The sequence below is a fragment of the Salmo trutta genome, chromosome 26 (genome assembly GCF_901001165.1).
Source record: "Salmo trutta chromosome 26, fSalTru1.1, whole genome shotgun sequence".
Classification (NCBI taxonomy): domain Eukaryota; kingdom Metazoa; phylum Chordata; class Actinopteri; order Salmoniformes; family Salmonidae; genus Salmo; species Salmo trutta.
Genome location: NC_042982.1, coordinates 37,338,961 through 37,361,810, shown reverse-complemented (window position 1 = coordinate 37,361,810; position 22,850 = coordinate 37,338,961). Strand labels below are relative to the sequence as shown.

General features: G+C 45.1%; 1 protein-coding gene across 3 annotated transcripts; it reads left to right on the top strand.

Annotated features, from left to right (window-relative positions):
- Nucleotides 1–225: 225 nt before the first annotated feature.
- Nucleotides 226–19,863, top strand: LOC115163736 (P2Y purinoceptor 3-like). Of its 3 annotated transcripts, none has more exons than XM_029715887.1 (4): nucleotides 226–515; nucleotides 13,658–14,096; nucleotides 14,302–14,970; nucleotides 17,694–19,863. In XM_029715887.1, the coding sequence occupies exons 2-4, from the start codon at nucleotides 13,675–13,677 to the stop codon at nucleotides 17,773–17,775; spliced, it is 1,173 nt and encodes a 390-aa protein (XP_029571747.1). In that variant the 5' UTR covers nucleotides 226–515; nucleotides 13,658–13,674; the 3' UTR covers nucleotides 17,776–19,863. The 3 variants fall into 3 exon arrangements, with proteins under 3 accessions (XP_029571747.1, XP_029571749.1, XP_029571748.1); XM_029715888.1 differs by lacking the exon at nucleotides 226–515 and adding an exon at nucleotides 1,814–1,839; XM_029715889.1 differs by lacking the exon at nucleotides 17,694–19,863 and having other exon boundaries at nucleotides 14,302–15,331.
- Nucleotides 19,864–22,850: the final 2,987 nt, after the last annotated feature.

Genomic DNA, 22,850 nt, shown 5'->3' with positions numbered 1-22,850 from the left:
AGTCAACCTAATTAGCACGTGGAGTAATGATTGCTTTTAAAAAAAAAATTAAGCATTTTTTAAAACGCTTTATCTGCCTTTCCAATGAAAACTCGTTTGAAAATTCAAACATATATTTTATGGAAAAGAGATGTTATATATTTCTGGAAGATGCACCATGCTGCCTTGTTGACAACATGACCAAGCAGCGCAGATTAGGCTGTTCGATTTGAGATGGGCGCTCCTCCCTTTTGCCCGTTCACGTCACCGTCCATAAACCGGTGCCCCGCAGTTCAGCATAATCGAATCCGCCCAATATCTTTGATATCGTGCGCTCTGGCGCTCCAAAAAACATATCCAAACCAGTTGGACTTTATGAAGGATCTCCATTGAGTGGTTTACTGATTTTTCTCACTAAAGTACTCATTTGTTTGGTCTACTTACTAGGCGACTGCCTGGTAAAACACGAGGCAGGTTTGGATCTCCCACTTGTTTACAGCAGCAGAGAAAGTCAGTATTTTGTCGCAGCCACAGAGGTAAAAAACAGTGTTACAATTGTACTTTATATGCAGACGACTCGAAACAACCTCATTGGCACAATGTATAGTCATTATACCATAGTAGTCTGGAACATGTTTCCATACAATATATAATCATTTTGGCAATGGCCCTCCGAATTAAATGCGCAGGGTGCATAGTATTAGTTAAATACCTTAAAGGGGAATTCTACGATGCGTAGGTAGTAGATGACATTTTGTTTTACTTTTAAATGAACGATATATACCCATTGATTCCTGGAGAATATAATTTATAGCTGTCTCGTCAGTTTAGTTCAACGGTCATACCTGTCTCCGATGTTCCGGTTTGATTCCTCCTTTAAACCACAGCTATTTTAACCTGTCTAAACCTGTCAACAACATGAACTAGCCTAGTATTCCTAACCTTCAGTGTATCATGATGAATGGTGGGGAATTTGTACTCCTATTGTTGTAATTCTGATAAATACTGTTTTGGTGGTGCACTTTAGAGCAGCACATTGATGAAGCCTACCCACGAGTTGCTCGTTTCTCACGAACACACCGTGTTTCAGATTCAATAATATTTAATTAGGAACAGTAAGGACTATGTCGTGCATGTGGAGTATAGAACCCACTCAGTTTTACAGTTCTCCATACCTCTAGCTCAGTGGAGGCTACTGCATGTATTTAATACCAATCCACTAATTCCCTCCAGCCATTACCACGAGCCTGTTCTCCCCAGCACCCTTGCTCTAACTTCTGTCCGAGACATGTTTAGGCTACTCGGTGTTTCCCATTTCCCCTATATGCATTTAGCAGTGACATTTATCGTGGATCCCTGCTAACTCTGCTACCGCTGCTGAAATAAATCCTAGGAGAAACAGTTAATTCTGAATAAAACACATGGCTGATGAATGATAGATATACAGTTGGTGCTATTATTATTACTACAGTGTTCTCTATAACATCACTTCACACCCCACTACAGCAAAATAGTGTGTCTGTGTGTGTTATTGTGTACCTGTGTGTGCATCTTTTGTGATAGAAAGCACAATATGTGTATAGTGACCACATCAGTAAAGGTCCTGTTGGGTCGGACCACACCAGACATTAGTCAGGGTCCTGTGGCTGCTTTCTCTGGGTCCACTGGCACAGATATAGTTGACATAGAGGATGGAGGGAAATTGAGAAGCAGTGTGTATTCTATGTTAACGGTCTCTCTCCTGGTCTGATAGGGTTAACGTTAAGTCAGAGATGGACAGACTATACAGGTTGGTGCCATTGCTACAGATGGTGGATCTGGAGAGTTCCTCACCTACAGATTAAAGTGCTTTGAGACCTGGTAATGAATATAAATACAATGAATTAACATGGTCTCTTAGTGTTCAGGGTAAACTGTCCTGCATGTCTATGTAGTTTACCGACGGCCCTTTCAACAGCTGTGATCTGTCCTGCATGTCTATGTAGTTTACCGACGGCCCTTTCAACAGCTGTGATCTGGCCTGCATGTCTATGTAGTTTACCGACGGCCCTTTCAACAGCTGTGATCTGGCCTGCGTGTCTATGTAGTTTACCGACGGCCCTTTCAACAGCTGTGATCTGGCCTGCGTGTCTATGTAGTTTACCGACGGCCCTTTCAACAGCTGTGATCTGTCCTGCATGTCTATGTAGTTTACCGACGGCCCTTTCAACAGCTGTGATCTGGCCTGCATGTCTATGTAGTTTACCGACGGCCCTTTCAACAGCTGTGATCTGGCCTGCATGTCTATGTAGTTTACCGACGGCCCTTTCAACAGCTGTGATCTGGCCTGCATGTCTATGTAGTTTACCGACGGCCCTTTCAACAGCTGTGATCTGGCCTGCATGTCTATGTAGTTTACCGACGGCCCTTTCAACAGCTGTGATCTGTCCTGCGTGTCTATGTAGTTTACCGACGGCCCTTTCAACAGCTGTGATCTGTCCTGCGTGTCTATGTAGTTTACCGACGGCCCTTTCAACAGCTGTGATCTGTCCTGCATGTCTATGTAGTTTACCGACGGCCCTTTCAACAGCTGTGATCTGTCCTGCATGTCTATGTAGTTTACCGACGGCCCTTTCAACAGCTGTGATCTGTCCTGCGTGTCTATGTAGTTTACCGACGGCCCTTTCAACAGCTGTGATCTGGCCTGCATGTCTATGTAGTTTACCGACGGCCCTTTCAACAGCTGTGATCTGGCCTGCATGTCTATGTAGTTTACCGACGGCCCTTTCAACAGCTGTGATCTGTCCTGCATGTCTATGTAGTTTACCGACGGCCCTTTCAACAGCTGTGATCTGGCCTGCATGTCTATGTAGTTTACCGACGGCCCTTTCAACAGCTGTGATCTGTCCTGCATGTCTATGTAGTTTACCGACGGCCCTTTCAACAGCTGTGATCTGTCCTGCGTGTCTCTGTAGTTTACCGACGGCCCTTTCAACAGCTGTGATCTGTCCTGCGTGTCTATGTAGTTTACCGACGGCCCTTTCAACAGCTGTGATCTGTCCTGCATGTCTATGTAGTTTACCGACGGCCCTTTCAACAGCTGTGATCTGGCCTGCATGTCTATGTAGTTTACCGACGGCCCTTTCAACAGCTGTGATCTGGCCTGCATGTCTATGTAGTTTACCGACGGCCCTTTCAACAGCTGTGATCTGTCCTGCATGTCTATGTAGTTTACCGACGGCCCTTTCAACAGCTGTGATCTGGCCTGCATGTCTATGTAGTTTACCGACGGCCCTTTCAACAGCTGTGATCTGTCCTGCATGTCTATGTAGTTTACCGACGGCCCTTTCAACAGCTGTGATCTGTCCTGCATGTCTCTGTAGTTTACCGACGGCCCTTTCAACAGCTGTGATCTGTCCTGCATGTCTCTGTAGTTTACCGACGGCCCTTTCAACAGCTGTGATCTGTCCTGCATGTCTCTGTAGTTTACCGACGGCCCTTTCAACAGCTGTGATCTGTCCTGCATGTCTCTGTAGTTTACCGACGGCCCTTTCAACAGCTGTGATCTGTCCTGCATGTCTCTGTAGTTTACCGACGGCCCTTTCAACAGCTGTGATCTGTCCTGCATGTCTCTGTAGTTTACCGACGGCCCTTTCAACAGCTGTGATCTGGCCTGCATGTCTATGTAGTTTACCGACGGCCCTTTCAACAGCTGTGATCTGTCCTGCATGTCTATGTAGTTTACCGACGGCCCTTTCAACAGCTGTGATCTGGCCTGCGTGTCTATGTAGTTTACCGACGGCCCTTTCAACAGCTGTGATCTGTCCTGCGTGTCTATGTAGTTTACCGACGGCCCTTTCAACAGCTGTGATCTGTCCTGCATGTCTATGTAGTTTACCGACGGCCCTTTCAACAGCTGTGATCTGGCCTGCATGTCTATGTAGTTTACCGACGGCCCTTTCAACAGCTGTGATCTGGCCTGCATGTCTATGTAGTTTACCGACGGCCCTTTCAACAGCTGTGATCTGTCCTGCATGTCTATGTAGTTTACCGACGGCCCTTTCAACAGCTGTGATCTGTCCTGCATGTCTATGTAGTTTACCGACGGCCCTTTCAACAGCTGTGATCTGTCCTGCATGTCTATGTAGTTTACCATTCAACAGATGCACATTCACTTCCTCCTCGCCTTCCAAAACCATGACAACTTCTTTCTCGGTGACAGAGGTATCTATACAAACCCTTTAACAATGCACTAGAGTGGGTCTTCTTCAAGTCATAAGTGCCTAAACGCCCCTGTAGGATCTCCTTTTGGGTGTAACTGAAAGTCCGTAGCTGTAAGACTGAAGGTTTCGGAGACAGAAATAAGTTGTTTGAAGAATTGATTTTGAGCTACATGCTGAATAAGCTGGTCTACTTGTCATGACATCAGATAGTCATTATAGCTTGATGTTGCACTTAGCAGAACAGACCTGTGTCCCAGGACACTCAGTCAAAGTACTGCCTCCGTCTGCATCAGATCTGCTTTTAGCCTCTTTCCAGTTACTCCACGTTCTCCTAACTGTTCCCTAACTGTGTCACCCTAGGGGGAGAAGCCAGCTCTGAAGACAGTGATCTGTAATGGTGGATAATGTTTGTTGTTGTAATATTGACCCACTGTAGCATACAGAAATCTTGAAGCAACTTGTTATCTTGAAGCGTTGGTGTCCCCACAGGGTTAGGTGAGGGTCAGTATCGTGAAGCGTTGGTGTCCCCACAGGGTTAGGTGAGGGTCAGTATCGTGAAGCGTTGGTGTCCCCACAGGGTTAGGTGAGGGTCAGTATCGTGAAGCGTTGGTGTCCCCACAGGGTTAGGTTAGGGTCAGGTTAGGTGAGGGTCAGGTTAGGTGAGGGTCAGGTTAGGTGAGGGTCAGATTAGGTGAGGGTCAGGTTAGGTGAGGGTCAGGTTAGGTGAGGGTCAGGTTAGGTGAGGGTCAGGTTAGGTGAGGGTCAGGTTAGGTTAGGGTCAGGTTAGGTGAGGGTCAGGTTAGGTGAGGGTCAGGTTAGGTGAGGGTCAGGTTAGGTGAGGGTCAGGTTAGGTGAGGGTCAGGTTAGGTGAGGGTCAGGTTAGGTTAGGTCAGGTTAGGTGAGGGTCAGGTTAGGTGAGGGTCAGGTTAGGTGAGGGTCAGGTTAGGTGAGGGTCAGGTTAGGTGAGGGTCAGGTTAGGTGAGGGTCAGGTTTGGTGAGGGTCAGGTTAGGTGAGGTCAGGTTTGGTGAGGGTCAGGTTAGGTTAGGGTCAGGTTAGGTGAGGGTCAGGTTAGGTGAGGGTCAGGTTAGGTGAGGGTCAGGTTAGGTTAGGGTCAGGTTAGGTGAGGGTCAGGTTAGGTGAGGGTCAGGTTAGGTGAGGGTCAGGTTAGGTGAGGGTCAGGTTAGGTGAGGGTCAGGTTAGGTGAGGGTCAGGTTAGGTGAGGGTCAGGTTAGGTTAGGGTCAGGTTAGGTGAGGGTCAGGTTAGGTGAGGGTCAGGTTAGGTGAGGGTCAGGTTAGGTGAGGGTCAGGTTAGGTGAGGGTCAGGTTAGGTGAGGGTCAGGTTAGGTGAGGGTCAGGTTAGGTAGGGTCAGGTTAGGTGAGGGTCAGGTTAGGTGAGGGTCAGTTAGGTGAGGGTCGTAGGTGAGGGTCAGGTTAGGTGAGGGTCAGGTTAGGTGAGGGTCAGGTTAGGTTAGGGTCAGGTTAGGTTAGGGTCAGGTTAGGTGAGGGTCAGGTTAGGTGAGGGTCAGGTTAGGTGAGGGTCAGGTTAGGTTAGGGTCAGGTTAGGTTAGGGTCAGGTTAGGTGAGGGTCAGGTTAGGTTAGGGTCAGATTAGGTGAGGGTCAGGTTAGGTTAGGGTCAGGTTAGGTGAGGGTCAGGTTAGGTGAGGGTCAGGTTAGGTTAGGGTCAGGTTAGGTGAGGGTCAGGTTAGGTTAGGGTCAGGTTAGGTTAGGGTCAGGTTAGGTGAGGGTCAGGTTAGGTTAGGGTCAGGTTAGGTGAGGGTCAGGTTAGGTTAGGGTCAGGTTAGGTTAGGGTCAGGTTAGGTTAGGGTCAGGTTAGGTTAGGGTCAGGTTAGGTGAGGGTCAGGTTAGGTGAGGGTCAGGTTAGGTTAGGGTCAGGTTAGGTGAGGGTCAGATTAGGTGAGGGTCAGATTAGGTTAGGGTCAGGTTAGGTGAGGGTCAGGTTAGGTGAGGGTCAGGTTAGGTTAGGGTCAGGTTAGGTGAGGGTCAGGTTAGGTGAGGGTCAGGTTAGGTGAGGGTCAGGTTAGGTGAGGGTCAGGTTAGGTGAGGGTCAGGTTAGGTTAGGGTCAGGTTAGGTGAGGGTCAGGTTAGGTGAGGGTCAGGTTAGGTGAGGGTCAGGTTAGGTGAGGGTCAGGTTAGGTGAGGGTCAGGTTAGGTTAGGGTCAGGTTAGGTTAGGGTCAGGTTAGGTGAGGGTCAGGTTAGGTGAGGGTCAGGTTAGGTGAGGGTCAGGTTAGGTGAGGGTCAGGTTAGGTGAGGGTCAGGTTAGGTTAGGGTCAGGTTAGGTGAGGGTCAGGTTAGGTGAGGGTCAGGTTAGGTGAGGGTCAGGTTAGGTGAGGGTCAGGTTAGGTGAGGGTCAGGTTAGGTGAGGGTCAGGTTAGGTGAGGGTCAGGTTTGGTGAGGGTCAGGTTAGGTGAGGGTCAGGTTTGGTGAGGGTCAGGTTAGGTTAGGGTCAGGTTAGGTGAGGGTCAGGTTTGGTGAGGGTCAGGTTAGGTGAGGGTCAGGTTAGGTGAGGGTCAGGTTAGGTGAGGGTCAGGTTAGGTGAGGGTCAGGTTAGGTGAGGGTCAGGTTAGGTGAGGGTCAGGTTAGGTGAGGGTCAGGTTAGGTTAGGGTCAGGTTAGGTGAGGGTCAGGTTAGGTGAGGGTCAGGTTAGGTGAGGGTCAGGTTAGGTGAGGGTCAGGTTAGGTGAGGGTCAGGTTAGGTTAGGGTCAGGTTAGGTGAGGGTCAGGTTAGGTGAGGGTCAGGTTAGGTGAGGGTCAGGTTAGGTGAGGGTCAGGTTAGGTGAGGGTCAGGTTAGGTGAGGGCCAGGTTAGGTGAGGGTCAGGTTTGGGTTAAAAATAAACCCTGACATCTTCCACTTTCCCCATATGTCATATGTATATTTTAGAGTTATACCTTGACTGTCTTGAGATTGATTGATGGGGTCTGTTTCTATTGCTGCAATGTCTGTCTCCAGAGTGATTGATGATTTCAATTAATTGAATGAGATATGGCCTTGGCTTTAAATGTTGTGTGTGTGTGTGTGTGTGTGTGTGTGTGTGTGTCATTCAATTCAACAGGCTCTGCTTTCTCTCCTACAATCTAATGACCGTGGTTGAGGATTGGTAATGAAACTTGACTGGAAGGAAGGGATGTGTGTGTGTGTGTGTGTGTGTGTGTGTAATCACTGTGCATGAGAAAGTTCAACATGATGTCATTAGCCTGCTCTATCTGATGTGTCTGGTTCGGGTCATGTGATCATGGGGTTTATAAATAAGTGTGTTACACTGCCTGTGCGATAGCGTGTAGTCTTGGCATGCACACACACACACACATACACGTGATGTGAAGAACTCTCCCTCATTGCCCAGCTGTGTGTGTGTGTGTGTGTGTGTGTGTGTGTGTGTCAGCTACTACTGTGTGTGAGTTTGCATCTGTCTCTGCTTGCTGAGAATTCCAGCCAGGTTACCCAGGATACAAGTCAGTATTGGACGTCCATCCATCTCTGAGGATGTCGGTAGATGATGTGAAAACCGGCCACTAGGGGCAACGGTGTGTGCTGTTACCTTCAAGTAGATTTTGGTTTTGCTATCGCGTAAGCATCTGCCTTGGATTCCAAAGGTTGCAAGTTTGAATCCAGCAATAGAAAGTTGTTTTTGATTTTAAAAAATTAGGCTTGTCCCAAACCTTGATCCTTACTTTAACCTTTCAGAGTTAATGACTAACCTTAAGAATTTGAAGTTAACACCTGAACTTAACTCTTGCCTTAAAAATTCGGAGCTAAAGCTTAAACTTGATTGATTAGGATCCCCATTAGCTGGCGACAGCTAGTCTTACTGGGGTTTGACACATAACGAAAAAGAAATGACAGACAAAATACTTTACATTAACATGTACAGTGTGTGTGCATCTATCAGCTCCACATGTCAGTACATACACATAACAAGTAGGTCACATGGGGGAGAGGCGTTGTGCTGTGAGGTGTTGCTTTATTTGTTTTATGAAACCTGGTTATAGGGACTATATAATATGGAAGGGAGCTCCATGCACAGCTCTGTATAATGCTGTACGTTTCCTTGAATTTGCTCTGGACCTGGGGACTGTGAAAAGACCGCTGGTGGCACGTCTGGTGGGGTACATGAGAGCTGGAAGGAGAAGTCACTGAAACACAAACACATTAGCTGGGAATTCTGGAGCTTTTTATTACAAATGCTCACACTAGGGATGTTTCCATTAAAATGAGAGGCTTTGTGTAAACACTTCACCTAAAGGCCCTTTAGGGTGCTGGTGATGACACACACATCACACATATTCACAGAGTGCGAGGGAGAGAGATTGTGGTGGAGAGAAAGAGAGAGGGGGGAGAAGGTAGATGGGGAAGAGAGAGATGGGGGAGACTTGGGGGAAGAGAAAGGGGGGGGGAATGGAGGTTAATCAGCTGCCAGGAAACTGGTACTTCAGCCATCTTCCACACACACACACACACACACACACACAGTGATATGGCATATTGGCACTCCCTTTCCTTCCCCCTCACTTAGTCATTCCTGGTATGAAGTGTTGTGAAACCATGCGTCACTGTTCAGACAATAGAATCCTAGTATGTGTTGGGCTTTGGAAGTCAGCTCTAGCGATCTAATACTCACCGATGTGTGGTTTGGATGGCGAGACGTGACTGACAATTATGATCAAGATGTTGATGATGAAGGGGCTAGGATAAGAGATTGATGATGAAGGGGAGAGGATAAGAGATTGATGATGAAGGGGAGAGGATAAGAGATTGATGATGAAGGGGAGAGGATAAGAGATTGATGATGAAGGGGCTAGGATAAGAGATTGATGATGAAGGGGCTAGGATAAGAGATTAATGATGATGATGAAGGGCTAGGATAAGAGATTGATGATGATGATGAAGGGGCTAGGATAAGAGATTAATGTTGATGATGAAGGGCTAGGATAAGAGATTGATGTTGATGATGAAGGGGCTAGGATAAGAGATTGATGATGAAGGGGCTAGGATAAGAGATTGATGATGAAGGAGCTAGGATAAGAGATTGATGATGAAGGGGCTAGGATAAGAGATTGATGATGAAGGGGAGAGGATAAGAGATTGATGATGAAGGGGCTAGGATAAGAGATTGATGATGAAGGGGCTAGGATAAGAGATTGATGATGAAGGGGCTAGGATAAGAGATTAATGATGAAGGGGCTAGGATAAGAGATTAATGATGATGATGAAGGGCTAGGATAAGAGATTAATGTTGATGATGAAGGGGCTAGGATAAGAGACTGATGATGAAGGGCCTAGGATAAGAGATTAATGATGATGATGAAGGGCTAGGATAAGAGATTAATGTTGATGATGAAGGGCTAGGATAAGAGATTGATGATGAAGGGGGTAGGATAAGAGATTGATGATGATGATGAAGGGGCTAGGATAACAGATTGATGATGATGATGAAGGGGCTAGGATAAGAGATTGATGATGAAGAGGCTAGGATAAGAGATTGATGATGAAGGGGCTAGGATAAGAGACTGATGATGAAGGGGAGAGGATAAGAGATTGATGATGAAGGGGCTAGGATAAGAGACTGATGATGATGATGAAGGGGCTAGGATAAGAGATTGATGATGAAGGGGTAGGATAAGAGATTGATGATGAAGGGGAGAGGATAAGAGATTGATGATGAAGGAGCTAGGATAAGAGATTGATGATGAAGGGGGTAGGATAAGAGATTGATGATGAAGGGGCTAGGATAAGAGATTGATGATGATGATGAAGGGGCTAGGATAAGAGATTGATGATGAAGGGGAGAGGATAAGAGATTGATGATGAAGGGGCTAGGATAAGAGATTGATGATGATGATGAAGGGGCTAGGATAAGAGATTGATGATGAAGGGAAGAGGATAAGAGATTGATGATGAAGGAGCTAGGATAAGAGATTGATGATGAAGGGGCTAGGATAAGAGATTGATGATGAAGGGGCTAGGATAAGAGATTGATGATGAAGGGGAGAGGATAAGAGATTGATGATGAAGGAGCTAGGATAAGAGATTGATGATGAAGGGGCTAGGATAAGAGATTGATGATGAAGGGCTAGGATAAGAGATTGATGATGAAGGGGGTAGGATAAGAGATTGATGATGATGATGAAGGGCTAGGATAAGAAATTGATGTTGATGATGAAGGGGGTAGGATAAGAGATTGATGATGAAGGGGCTAGGATAAGAGATTGATGATGAAGGGGCTAGGATAAGAGATTGATGATGAAGGGCTAGGATAAGAGATTGATGATGAAGGGGGTAGGATAAGAGATTGATGATGAAGGGGCTAGGATAAGAGATTGATGATGAAGGGGCTAGGATAAGAGATTGATGATGAAGGGGAGAGGATAAGAGATTGATGATGAAGGAGCTAGGATAAGAGATTGATGATGAAGGGGAGAGGATAAGAGATTGATGATGAAGGGGAGAGGATAAGAGATTGATGATGATGCCACATCTTGAACCACAGATGTCTAACTGCAGAGTGGGTAGTGGGGGGCTGACAGAGAGACAGGCATTCCCACTGCTAAAATACTGTACTTTTGGCTGCGTTTGGTCCACAGGTTTGGACCAGTACACTAATATATACATGCAATTTAGCAGACACTTTATCCAAAGCGACTTACAGACATGCATGCATTCATTCTGTACGTATGGATGGTCCCGTAGCACACAGCCAGAAATGAGAGATAGTTAAACCAAGTGAGTTACTATGAAAACACCATATTCTCCTACCTCACCTGGTGGGTAGTACTGGTAGACTGAGATGAAGAGGACAGTCGGTAGAAGGGGGGAAAATAAATCTCAGGGTTGTAGTGCTGAGCGATTTGTGATTTTGAGGTCTGTTCAGTTAAAAGATATTCAAACATTTACTAATATTCAAACATTTAGTAAATATACTGATTAAGACTGACATTCCTTTCAATCTTACCCAGATGCAGAGAAGCATATTATCAAATCAATTTTTATTTGTTACATGTGCCGAGATCTTACATTAAAAATGCTTACTTACAAGCCCTTAACCAACAATGCATAGCAAGAAAAGCCTACATATATATACTTATTTTTTATTATAAAAAAAAAATAACACAATAAAATAACAATAACGAGGCTATATACAGGGGGTACCGGGTCAATGTGTGGGGGTACGGGTTAGTCGAGGTAATTAAGGTAATTTGTACATGTAGGTAGGGGTAAAGTGACTCTGCATAGATAATAAGCAGCGAGTAGCAACAGCGTAAAAAAAGGGGGTCAATACAAATAACCTGGGTAGCCATTTCATTAACTGTTCATCACTCTTATGGCTCGGGGGTAGAAGCTGTTCATCACTCTTATGGCTTGGGGGTAGAAGCTGTTCATCACTCTTATGGCTTGGGGGTAGAAGCTGTTCATCACTCTTATGGCTCGGGGGTAGAAGCTGTTCATCACTCTTATGGCTTGGGGGTAGAAGCTGTTCATCACTCTTATGGCTCGGGGGTAGAAGCTGTTCATCACTCTTATGGCTCGGGGGTAGAAGCTGTTCATCACTCTTATGGCTTGGGGGTAGAAGCTGTTCATCACTCTTATGGCTTGGGGGTAGAAGCTGTTCATCACTCTTATGGCTTGGGGGTAGAAGCTGTTCATCACTCTTATGGCTTGGGGGTAGAAGCTGTTCATCACTCTTATGGCTTGGGGGTAGAAGCTGTTCATCACTCTTATGGCTCGGGGGTAGAAGCTGTTCATCACTCTTATGGCTCGGGGGTAGAAGCTGTTCATCACTCTTATGGCTCGGGGGTAGAAGCTGTTCATCACTCTTATGGCTCGGGGGTAGAAGCTGTTCATCACTCTTATGGCTCGGGGGTAGAAGCTGTTCATCACTCTTATGGCTTGGGGGTAGAAGCTGTTAAGAAGCCTTTTGGACCTAGACTTGGCACTCTGGTACCACTTTCTGTGTGGTAGCAGGGAGAACAGTCTATGACTTGGGTGGCTGGAGTCTATGACAATTTTTAGGGCCTTCCTCTGACACCACCTGGTATCAAAGTCTTGGATGGCAGGAAGCTTGGCCCCAGTGATGTACTGGGCCGTAAGCACTACCCTCTGTAGCGCCTTACGGTCAGATGCTGAGCAGTTGCCATACTAGGTGGTGATGCAACTGGTCAGGATGCTGTCGATGATGCAGCTATAGAAATTTTTGAGGATCTGAGGACCCATGCCAAAACTTTTCAGTCGCTTGAGGGGGAATAGGCTTTGTTGTGCCCTCTTCACGACTGTCTTGGTGTGTTTGGACCATGATAGTTTGTTGGTGATGTGGACACCAAGGAACTTGAAGCTCTCTACCCGCTCCACTACAACCCCCTCAATGTGAATGAGGGCGTGTTTGGCCCTCCTTTTCCTGTAGTCCACAATCAGCTCCTTTGTCTTTCTCACGTTGAGGTAGAGGTTGTTGTCCTAGCACCACACTGCCAGGTCTCTGATCTCCTCCCTATAGGCTGTCTCATCGTTGTCGGTGATCAGGCCTGCCACCGTTGTGTTGTGGGCAAACTTAATGATGGTGTTGGAGTCGTGTTTGGCCACGCAGTCGTGGGTGAACAGGGAATACAGGAGGGGAATAAGCACACACCCCTGGGGGGCTCCAGTGTTGAGGATCAGCGTGGCAGATGTGTTGCTGCCTACCATCACCACCTGGGGGCGGCCCATCAGGAAGTCCAGGATCCAGTTGCAGAGGGAGGTGTTTAGTCCCTGGGTCCTTAGCTTACTGATGAGCTTTGAGGTAACTATCGTGTTGAACGCTGAGCTGTAGTCAATGAACAGCATTCTCACATATTACGTTTCTTTAACAAAATAACCACCAGTCAGGAGGATACAGACAGCTCAAGAGGTATGCTTAAATAAAATGTATTTTACATAGAATTAACTAAACATCATGATTATGGCTCTAGATTGCAGGAAAGGGGTGTTTCAGGTGTTTGAAAATGCGAAATTCTCCAACTTACGGACAGGGACCCTAGCCACCCACCCCCAGCCATCCTCATGTACTTTGTGCCCTCAGATTTCCAGGGTGTATAATACCCCTGGGTCTGTGTGTAGCAAGTGTAAAAATGTATCCATCTCTGTCCGAGCCAGAAAGAACAGATGCAATGAATTATGGTCATTAGTTATACACCCTGGAAATTATTTACCACATTTCTGCTCTGAACAAGAATGAAAACTACAACTCCCTTTAGCCCAGCGTCCCACATAGTTCTTGACTTGATTTCTCTCGTGAATTATTTGATTTCTCTCTAGAGCGTTGGTCTCACACAAAAACAATAAAATACATGGAATTCAAGTAATTGAACCGATGTCAGTCATTTAGTTGTTTAATAACCAAAAAAGTACAACATTTCGATGAATCACTCAGCACTACATGGTTATCAACTTTGATGCGATTCATCCTGGCCTCTCTTCTCTGTTTCAGAATGTGAAGCTGTTGCCATGTCGATATCCTCTCTAGAAGTGTTCTCTACGGAACCTTTCCTCATTGGAATGTTCACAGCAGAAGGTTCCTCCTCTGGACATTACACAGAACCCCACTCGGAGGAATACCTCATCGCCGTGGGCGACAACAATGTCACATGGCCAGTCTGCACCTATAAGGAGGATTTTAAACGCTTCCTACTTCCTGCCGTCTACAGTGTGGTCTTCCTGATTGGTCTGCCTCTGAATGGGGCGGTCATCTTGAAGATCTGGAGGTCACGACCCAACCTGACCCGGAGCAACGTCTACATGCTCAATCTGGCCACGGCTGACTTCCTGTATGTGATGTCATTACCTCTGCTCATCTACAACTACGCCAGTCATGACTACTGGCCCTTTGGAGAGCTGGCCTGCAAACTGGTCCGCTTTCAATTCTACAGGTAGTATAGCTACTCATTAACTGACATATTCATATCATAGTTCTATAGATTACTTAGAATACTCAAACTCATATACTTACAGTCCCTACAGGGAATAATCAGTCATATACTGAATGTTACCTTTCTGTGGACAGATCTTTGAGTGGATTGTAGAGAGAAAACCCTGTCATTATAACATCATTGATATTATTTATTGTTTCCACAGTAACCTGCATGGCAGTATCCTGTTCCTGACCTGTATCAGCCTCCAGCGCTACGTGGGCATCTGCCAGCCTATGGCCGGCTGGCACAAGCAGGGGGGTCGCAGGCTGGCACGGGTGGTCTGTGGGGGTGTGTGGCTGGTGGTCGCCCTCCTCTGTGCCCCCACTTTCCACTACGCCTCCACAGGAACACAACGTAACCGTACCGTCTGTTACGACCTGAGTCGACCGGAGCACTCGGCTGACTACTACCCCTATGGGATGGCTCTGACCTGCCTGGGCTTCCTGTTGCCTTTTATGGGCGTGGTGGCGTGCTACTGTCGCATGGGTCGCCTCCTCTGCCGCCCGCCATCTTATCAGGGTGCTACCATGGCAGCCTCAAAGGAGAAACGGGACAAGGCGGTGAAGATGATAATCATCGTGGTGACGGTGTTCGCTGTGAGCTTCCTGCCGTTCCACCTTACTAAGACCATGTACCTGTTGGTACGAACTTTACCAGGTGCTCCGTGTGAGACACGGAACCTGTTCTCAGTGATCTACAAGTGCACCAGGCCGTTCGCCAGCATGAACAGCGTTCTAGATCCTATACTGTTCTACTTCACACAGCCACGGTTCCGCAGGAGCACCAGAATACTGATCACCAAGATCACCACTCTCAGAGACAGGGAACCAAGGTGTGAGGAAGTGAAACCCCCTAGGTTATTTAGATCCCATGTTTAATCAAGGGTAAACTCGCTTTGAGACAAAGGGACCAAGGAGTATATAAAACAACCATAGTCCACAGTTGTATTACACCTAGATACATGGGTTCTGGGTAGCTAGAACCAATCCAGAACCCTCATTGACTTCTGCACTGCCAGCATGGCAACAAGTCAGTGTGTTTACTACTGTGTCTGCTTGTGACTGTATACTGAAATGCATGAAGTAGTCAGCCATAACACTGCATTTGGTTGCCATAGTATTATGTAATGTATCCTGTATGTCCAAGCACACTGCTAGTTGTTTTCTATATGAGCCACTAGGTGGCGTGTATTACCTACATATCCCATGGCCTTATTTATTTTTATTTAACCTTTATTTAACTAGGCAAGTCAGTTAAGAACAAATTGTTATTTACATGGCCTACCAAAAGGCAAACGGCCTCCTGCGGGGACGGGGCCTGGGATTAAAAATAAAAAAAAGAATATAAAAATATAGGGCAAAACACACATGACAAGAGAAACAACACAACACTATTTAAAGAGAGGCCTAAGACAACATAGCATAGCAGCAACACATGACAACACAGCATGGTAGCAAATGATCCTTTAGTGGGATAATCCAACCCAAACCACTAATTCCTATTATTAACCGTGTTAAAAAACACATGTTAAAACAATATTTGTGAACACGTTTCATTTTGTCATTATAACAAGGTTGGTAGCAACATTTGAAAATCATTGTGGAAATCTGTTGCAGCTCAAGTCAAATAACGTTACAAAATCCACAATGCAATGATCTCTTTCTGAGCTGGCTGGCTTTCTGGAAAACGTAGCTACACACAATAGCCAAATCAATATCAGCATGTAAAATAGCTAGCTAGCTTTAAAAATCACCTAAACTGCATTATCAATTTAGGAGGCTCTCTTACCAAGCGAGAGCAGAGGACGTTGCTATGGCAACGTATACTTTTTCCCACGTTTCCCACAGGGCGCATTGCCATATGGTACTTGAAGGAGAAAACACATTACATTTACATTTGTCATTTAGCAGATACTCTTATCCAGAGCGACTTACAGTAGTGAATGCATTTATTTTTTTTGTTCCGTCCTGGTCCCCCGTGGGAATTGAACCCACAACCTTGGTGTTGCAAACACCATGCTCTACCAACTGAGCCACACTATATACAGTGACGAGAACCATGTAGCTATGACGCGTTCCTACATGATTTCCTGGTTTCGCAGACGTACCACTTAATATTTAAATCATGAGGAAAACATTTTTTGACCCACTAATGAAACAGTTTCATTTCTCGGGGTGGATTATCCCTTTTACAGTTTCTCAATTGCTTAGACACAATTCCTGGAACAACTCACCATTTTCTCAAATCTTCATATACAATTTTAAAAACTCACACCCAATGGTACAAACATCTAACTTCTGGGTCCCAAATCAAACTTTGCCCTCAGACAACACACACAAGCTGTCAAAAACACAGACTACATGACTGTTTGTTCCACACTGGAGGGATTTACTCAAAACACTGCTACCAAAACGTTTAGAATAGGTTTTCAGATAAATGATTTTGAACTTTGTAAAATCACAGCACTGACTATCCAGATAACCCTTTCAGGAACACCCTGGCGAGAGAACTTAAACAGTACTGTAATAAATACCTCGTACATTAGTGGATAAGGGAATACTACTGTATATACTGTTTTGGTCAAAAACCTGACCTTTGAAATGTCACACTGACAAAACATGTAAAGAAGAGTCCATAAAATACCCAATTTACAAAAGCTTTATTTCCAAATGTAGCAAATGTACAGGTTACTCAGCATCAGCGTTCTCATCATCTCGTCTCAGGTCTGGGTCAGGCCATAATATCTCATCAACGTCACACATTATGTTTGCTTTTGCCAGGCAGCGTGGGAAAAATGCCCTTGTGTGCCTTAGAAAACCCTGGATAGACTCCACAGACACATCACCACAGGCGTCCACCATTGCCTCCAGGAGGCTTTGCTGTGCGTAGGGGTTGCAGTCATACACTCTCCACTGCCATGCTGAGAATAATTCCTCAATCGGATTCAGAAATGGGGAATATGCTGGCAAAAAGAGAATGGTGAACCTGGAGTGGTCATTGAACCAGGCGCGAACCAGAGCAGCTCGATGCAAACTCACGTTATCCCAAATGACAACATATTGGACTTGCTCTAGTTGCCCTGGCTCCCCTTCCTGTTGAAGATTGTTATTGTGCAGCTGATCTAGAAATTGATGGAGTTGTTGTATGGACCCACTTTGACATGGCGGTGTAGGACGCCATGATTGCTGATGGCTGCACATAGGGTGACGTTGTCTCCCCTCTGGCCAGGAACTTGTATGAAGGCACGGTGACCAATGATGTTTGCGTCCCCTTTTGTGCCTTTTTGTTATGTTGAACCCTGCCTCACCGATGAAGATGTAATCCTATAGGTCAGCCATGGCATCCAGCTCAAAGGTTCTCTACAAAAGTCAAAACACATTTTACTCTACTACAAATACATTACTGTAGTGTACTGCTGTACTGGAATGGAAGATTGTGTACTGCAGTTACTGTAACACAATACAGTACATACTGTAAAAATTCTGTACAGTATAGCAATTACCTGAACATATTGGAATCATTGCTCCTTAACTCTGTTTGAATTCCTTTCAAAAGGCACACGGTACAGCTGCCATCAAACGGATGGCATTATTGGCAATCACCATATTCACCAGGGCAGTCTTCTGCTCAGCTGTGAGAAGTCTCTGCCTAACCTCCATATTCTCCAGGGCAGTCTCCTGCTCAGCTGTGAGAAGTCTCCACCTAACCTCCATATTCTCCATGGCAGTCTCCTGCTCAGCTGTGAGAAGTCTCCACCTAACCTCCATATTCTCCATGGCAGTCTCCTGCTCAGCTGTGAGAAGTCTCCGCCTACCTCTATATTCTCCAGGGCAGTCTCCTGCTCAGCTGTGAGAAGTCTCCGCCTAACCTCCATATTCTCCAGGGCAGTCTCCTGCTCAGCTGTGAGAAGTCTCCACCTAACCTCCATATTCTCCATGGCAGTCTCCTGCTCAGCTGTGAGAAGTCTCCGCCTACCTCTATATTCTCCAGGGCAGTCTCCTGCTCAGCTGTGAGAAGTCTCCGCCTAACCTCCATATTCTCCAGGGCAGTCTCCTGCTCAGCTGTGAGAAGTCTCCACCTAACCTCCATATTCTCCATGGCAGTCTCCTGCTCAGCTGTGAGAAGTCTCCACCTAACCTCCATATTCTCCAGGGCAGTCTCCTGCTCAGCTGTGAGAAGTCTCCGCCTAACCTCCATATTCTCCAGGGCAGTCTCCTGCTCAGCTGTGAGAAGTCTCCACCTAACCTCCATATTCTCCATGGCAGTCTCCTGCTCAGCTGTGAGAAGTCTCCACCTAACCTCCATATTCTCCAGGGCAGTCTCCTGCTCAGCTGTGAGAAGTCTCCACCTAACCTCCAAATTCTCCAGGGCAGTCTCCTGCTCAGCTGTGAGAAGTCTCCACCTAACCTCCATATTCTCCAGGGCAGTCTCCTGCTCAGCTGTGAGAAGTCTCCGCCTACCTCCAATAGATGGCCGCCTCTCAGTTCTGCAAAAATGGAATTTGACCATTACTGACCTATGGTCATCCACTACAACATTACATGTATCACAGTAACAACAAGGCAAATGAGCTGTTTTCCCTTCTGAAAGTACAGACAATGGATGTAACCGTGTAACAGCTTAGGTTGGACTGCACTAACTGTCCAGCTTCTCATAGTCCTCCCATGTATGAGCACATGATGAACTAGTGTGGCACGGATTTCATCTGAGATTACTTGTCTTTGTTGTTGTCGTTGTCGTCCTCTTCCTCTCTGTTGTCTTGCAACTTCAGCATTGTTAGGATCCATTGTTCCAAAGCACATGGACATGCCTCTAGGCCGTATTTATTGATCCTGCAATTCTGATTGGTGTGTTAACAATTTTGAGGCTTAGTGTTTGCACGTGGAGAAAGGTGTGCTCTTTGAGTTTAGGTTGTGATGACTTGAGTTGATAATATTGAGAACATGTGTTTGCTGAATGAATATATAGTGCAATGAATGATTTATTTGGCCACTTTTGTGAAGGTTTTGCAGAAAGAGTTTTGAATATGGAAACGTGTGGAAACGGGTGAATAGTGTTTACGGTTATGGGAAATGTGCGTTTTGGGGAATGACGTAAGGGTATGGGTTTTTGTGCTTCAGGAACCAGTTGTCAATTGACTTGTGTCTGTTTCGTCTGTGGTGTACTATTTCCTGTGTGTACTGTACCTTTTCTATCTAATAGGTATTTAGACATTTTAAAAGTGAGAATGTCAGAGACAAACATTTCATGTCTTGAAATAAGCACTTATATGGACGACAAAATGTGTCCCTGACATGCAGATTGATACTGATGCTTTGTGATCTAATGCACTAGTCAATATGATGTGAATATTATTATTTTGCCATTACAAAATAAGGTATAGTTGTATTTTTTTGGTTTGTTTGTTTTTTTTCCCCTAAACCACGTCCTTGTAAGTACATAAGTCTCCAAGAGAATATCACAGGACTAGTTCCTCAAACCAAACCTATCGGCCTGGATGTACAGATCTGCTGTTGGCCCTATGTGTATCAGCTGCAGACGATTGGATTGCTCAATAACACTAATTATTGGCTTGTTTTGGTCAAATGTGTGTGACATCTGATGTTTTTGTTCCCAAATCTGCCGGGAATGTGGTGTGTGTGTGTGTGTGTGTGTGTGTGTGTGTGTGTGTGTGTGTGTGTGTGTGTATGTTTGTTTAACCTCTGCCTTAGCTTAAGGTCCTTAATGAAGTGATAACATGAAGGTTATTATGTGGGCACATGTCTGATAGGAGTCAACATGCAGTGAGCTCCAGAAGTATTGGGACACTAGCAATGTTGCTGTTGTTGTTTTGGCTCTGTTCTCCAGCACTTTGAATTTGAAATTATACAAGACTACGAGATTAGAGTGAAGACTGACAGCTTTCATTTGAGGGCATTTTAATCCGTATCGGGTGAACCGTTTAGAAATTACAGCACTTTTTGTACATAGTCCCCCATTTTAGAGAACCAAAAGTATTGGGACAAATTCACTTAAATGTGTATTAAAGTATTCCTAACGTTTAGTATTTGGTCCCATATACCTAGTACGCAATGATTACATCAAGCTTGTGACTCTACAAACTTGTTGGATGCATTTTCTGTTTGTTTTTGTTGTGTTTCAGATTATTTTGTGCCCAATATGAATTAATGGTAAATAATGTATTCATTCAGAACCAAAAATGTACCTGATTAATGTAGAAGTGTTTAGAAAGATATTATATTCTTATTTACAATAAAAGTGACTCCAAAATGACACTACATTATTTACCATTCATTTCTAAATGCTCCACTGTCCCAATAATTATGGAGGGCACTGTAGACACCAGCCGTTCATGTTGCAGCGGATACGTTTCTGTGTCACTATATCATTTCTTACAGTTAAACTTATTTTTATAACGTGGAGAGAACTTAATTATATTTTGGTTATAAATGAGTTTTAATTCATTTCTTGTGTATAAATGCATGTATTAGTTGTACTGTTTTATACATACCCATGCATGTCCATAGATACCTCTGCCTACCTTCTCTCCAGTTAAGGAGCCTGTTGACACTGGAATAAACTTCAAATTCAAATCAAATCTAATGTTATTAGTCACATGCACCGAATACAACAGGTGTAGACCTTACAGTGAAGTGCTTACTTACAGGCTCTAACCAACAGGTGTAGACCTTACAGTGAAGTGCTTACTTACAGGCTCTAACCAACAGGTGTAGACCTTACAGTGAAGTGCTTACTTACAGGCTCTAACCAACAGGTGTAGACCTTACAGTGAAGTGCTTACTTACAGGCTCTAACCAACAGGTGTAGACCTTACAGTGAAATGCTTACTTACAGGCTCTAACCAACAAGTGTAGACCTTACAGTGAAGTGCTTACTTACAGGCTCTAACCAACAGGTGTAGACCTTACAGTGAAGTGCTTACTTACAGGCTCTAACCAACAGGTGTAGACCTTACAGTGAAATGCTTACTTACAAGCCCTTAACCAACAATGCAGTTAAAAAAAAATATGAATAAGAATAATAAATAAAAATAACAAGTAATTAAAGAGCAGCAGTAAAATAACAATAGCGAGACTATATACAGGGGTACCGGTACAGAGTCAATGTACGGGGGCATCGGTTAGTCGAGCCAATTGAGGTAATATGTACATGTAGGTAGAGTTATTAAAGTAGCTATGCATAGATGATAACAACAGAGAGTAGCAGCGGTGTAGAGGGGGGGGGGGGGGGGTGCAAATAGTCTGGGTAGCCATTTGATTAGATGTTCAGGAGTCTTATGGCTTGGGGGTAGAAGCTGTTTAGAAGCCTCTTGGACCTAGACTTGGTGCTCCGGTACCGCTTGCCGTGCGGTAGCAGAGAGAACAGTCTGGAGTCTTTGACCATTTTTGACACCGCCTGGTGTAGAGGTCCTGGATGGCAGGAAGCTTGGCCCCAGTGATGTACTGGGCCGTACACACTACCCTCTGTAGTGCCTTGCGGTCGGAGGCCGAACAGTTGCCATCCTTTCTCCTTGCCTCCTTCTCAAAACCCATTGGAGGAGAAGTTCAGAGGGGAAGGACCTCTGCCTATTTTCAGTTGTCAATAAAAATGAAATGTATTTATTCTGGTATAAAGGCAATATATTAACTGAAAATGTTCTCGCATACACTGCCCATCACCTACAAAAACCTCCTGTCTCCTCACCACCTCCTCAAAACCCATTGGATGAGAAGGGCAGAGGTCCTTCCCCTCTGAACTTGCCGCCCCGACTAGAACAGTCCCAGTAAGCAAAATTACTTTGAAAAAATACTTATTTTCCACACGTTGAAGTTCGGCTCATTTTCGGTTCTGAAAGAAAGTTGAAAAGACGTAATTTATAGATGTCTATGTTTGGGACAAATCAAGGCTGGTCCAGACCTGACAAAATCTGAACCATACATAGACGTCTATGACTGGTTCAGATTTGGTCTGGACCGGACCAAAAATCAACGTCAGTGGAGGTGGAAATCAAAGCAGGACTGCACCAAAAAAAGACATTCAAAAGGTGTCAGCGTCAGTCTGTGCATACTGAGGTATAGCCTACAGTGTCTCCTGAAATGTAATTTTATGAATGCCCATTCATGTTGTAGGCCCACCGTTTGTAAAACAGGCAGCTGCATTGGCTTTATTAGTCCTGATTCCTGTGACTAATCAATTTGGCCATTTAAGCTCTGAATATCAGCTCCCCAACTTTATCAGGAGGATTTATCCTGAGCCTATTTGCAATGTGTTTACACAGCGGGAAATGCACAAGTATTTTATTTTTGCTATGATCAGCTCTTAAAAACTTGACGGATACAAAGTTGAAACCACTCCCAACTTAGCCAACTGGATGAAAGTCCTGGACAGCAGTTGTGAGTAACCTGATTGGCCATGTTACTTTGTCCTGTCCTGTTTTTAGGACATGTTGTTTATTAACATGTCAGCACATTTTGATCAGAGAAACCAGCATGATGTGAAACGTTTCCGTCTTTTTTTCTTCATCTCCAGCCTGCAGGCTACAGAAAAGGCCACATACTTGTTCTACTATATGCTATATTTATTGAACCTTTATTTAACCTGGCAAGTCAGTTAAGAACAAATTCTTATTTACAATGACTGCCTACCCCGGCCAAACCCTAACCCGGACGACGCTGGGCCAATTGTGCACCGCCCTATGGTCTGTAGTGATCC

Coding starts and splice junctions, on each gene's coding strand:
- LOC115163736 (XM_029715887.1), top strand. CDS start 13,675: ATGTCGATATCCTCTCTAGAAGTGTTCTCTACGGAACCTTTCCTCATT. Junction 14,097..14,301: donor GTCCGCTTTCAATTCTACAG/GTAGTATAGCTA, acceptor TTGTTTCCACAG/TAACCTGCATGGCAGTATCC. Junction 14,971..17,693: donor CTCAGAGACAGGGAACCAAG/GTGTGAGGAAGT, acceptor TCCTTTCAAAAG/GCACACGGTACAGCTGCCAT.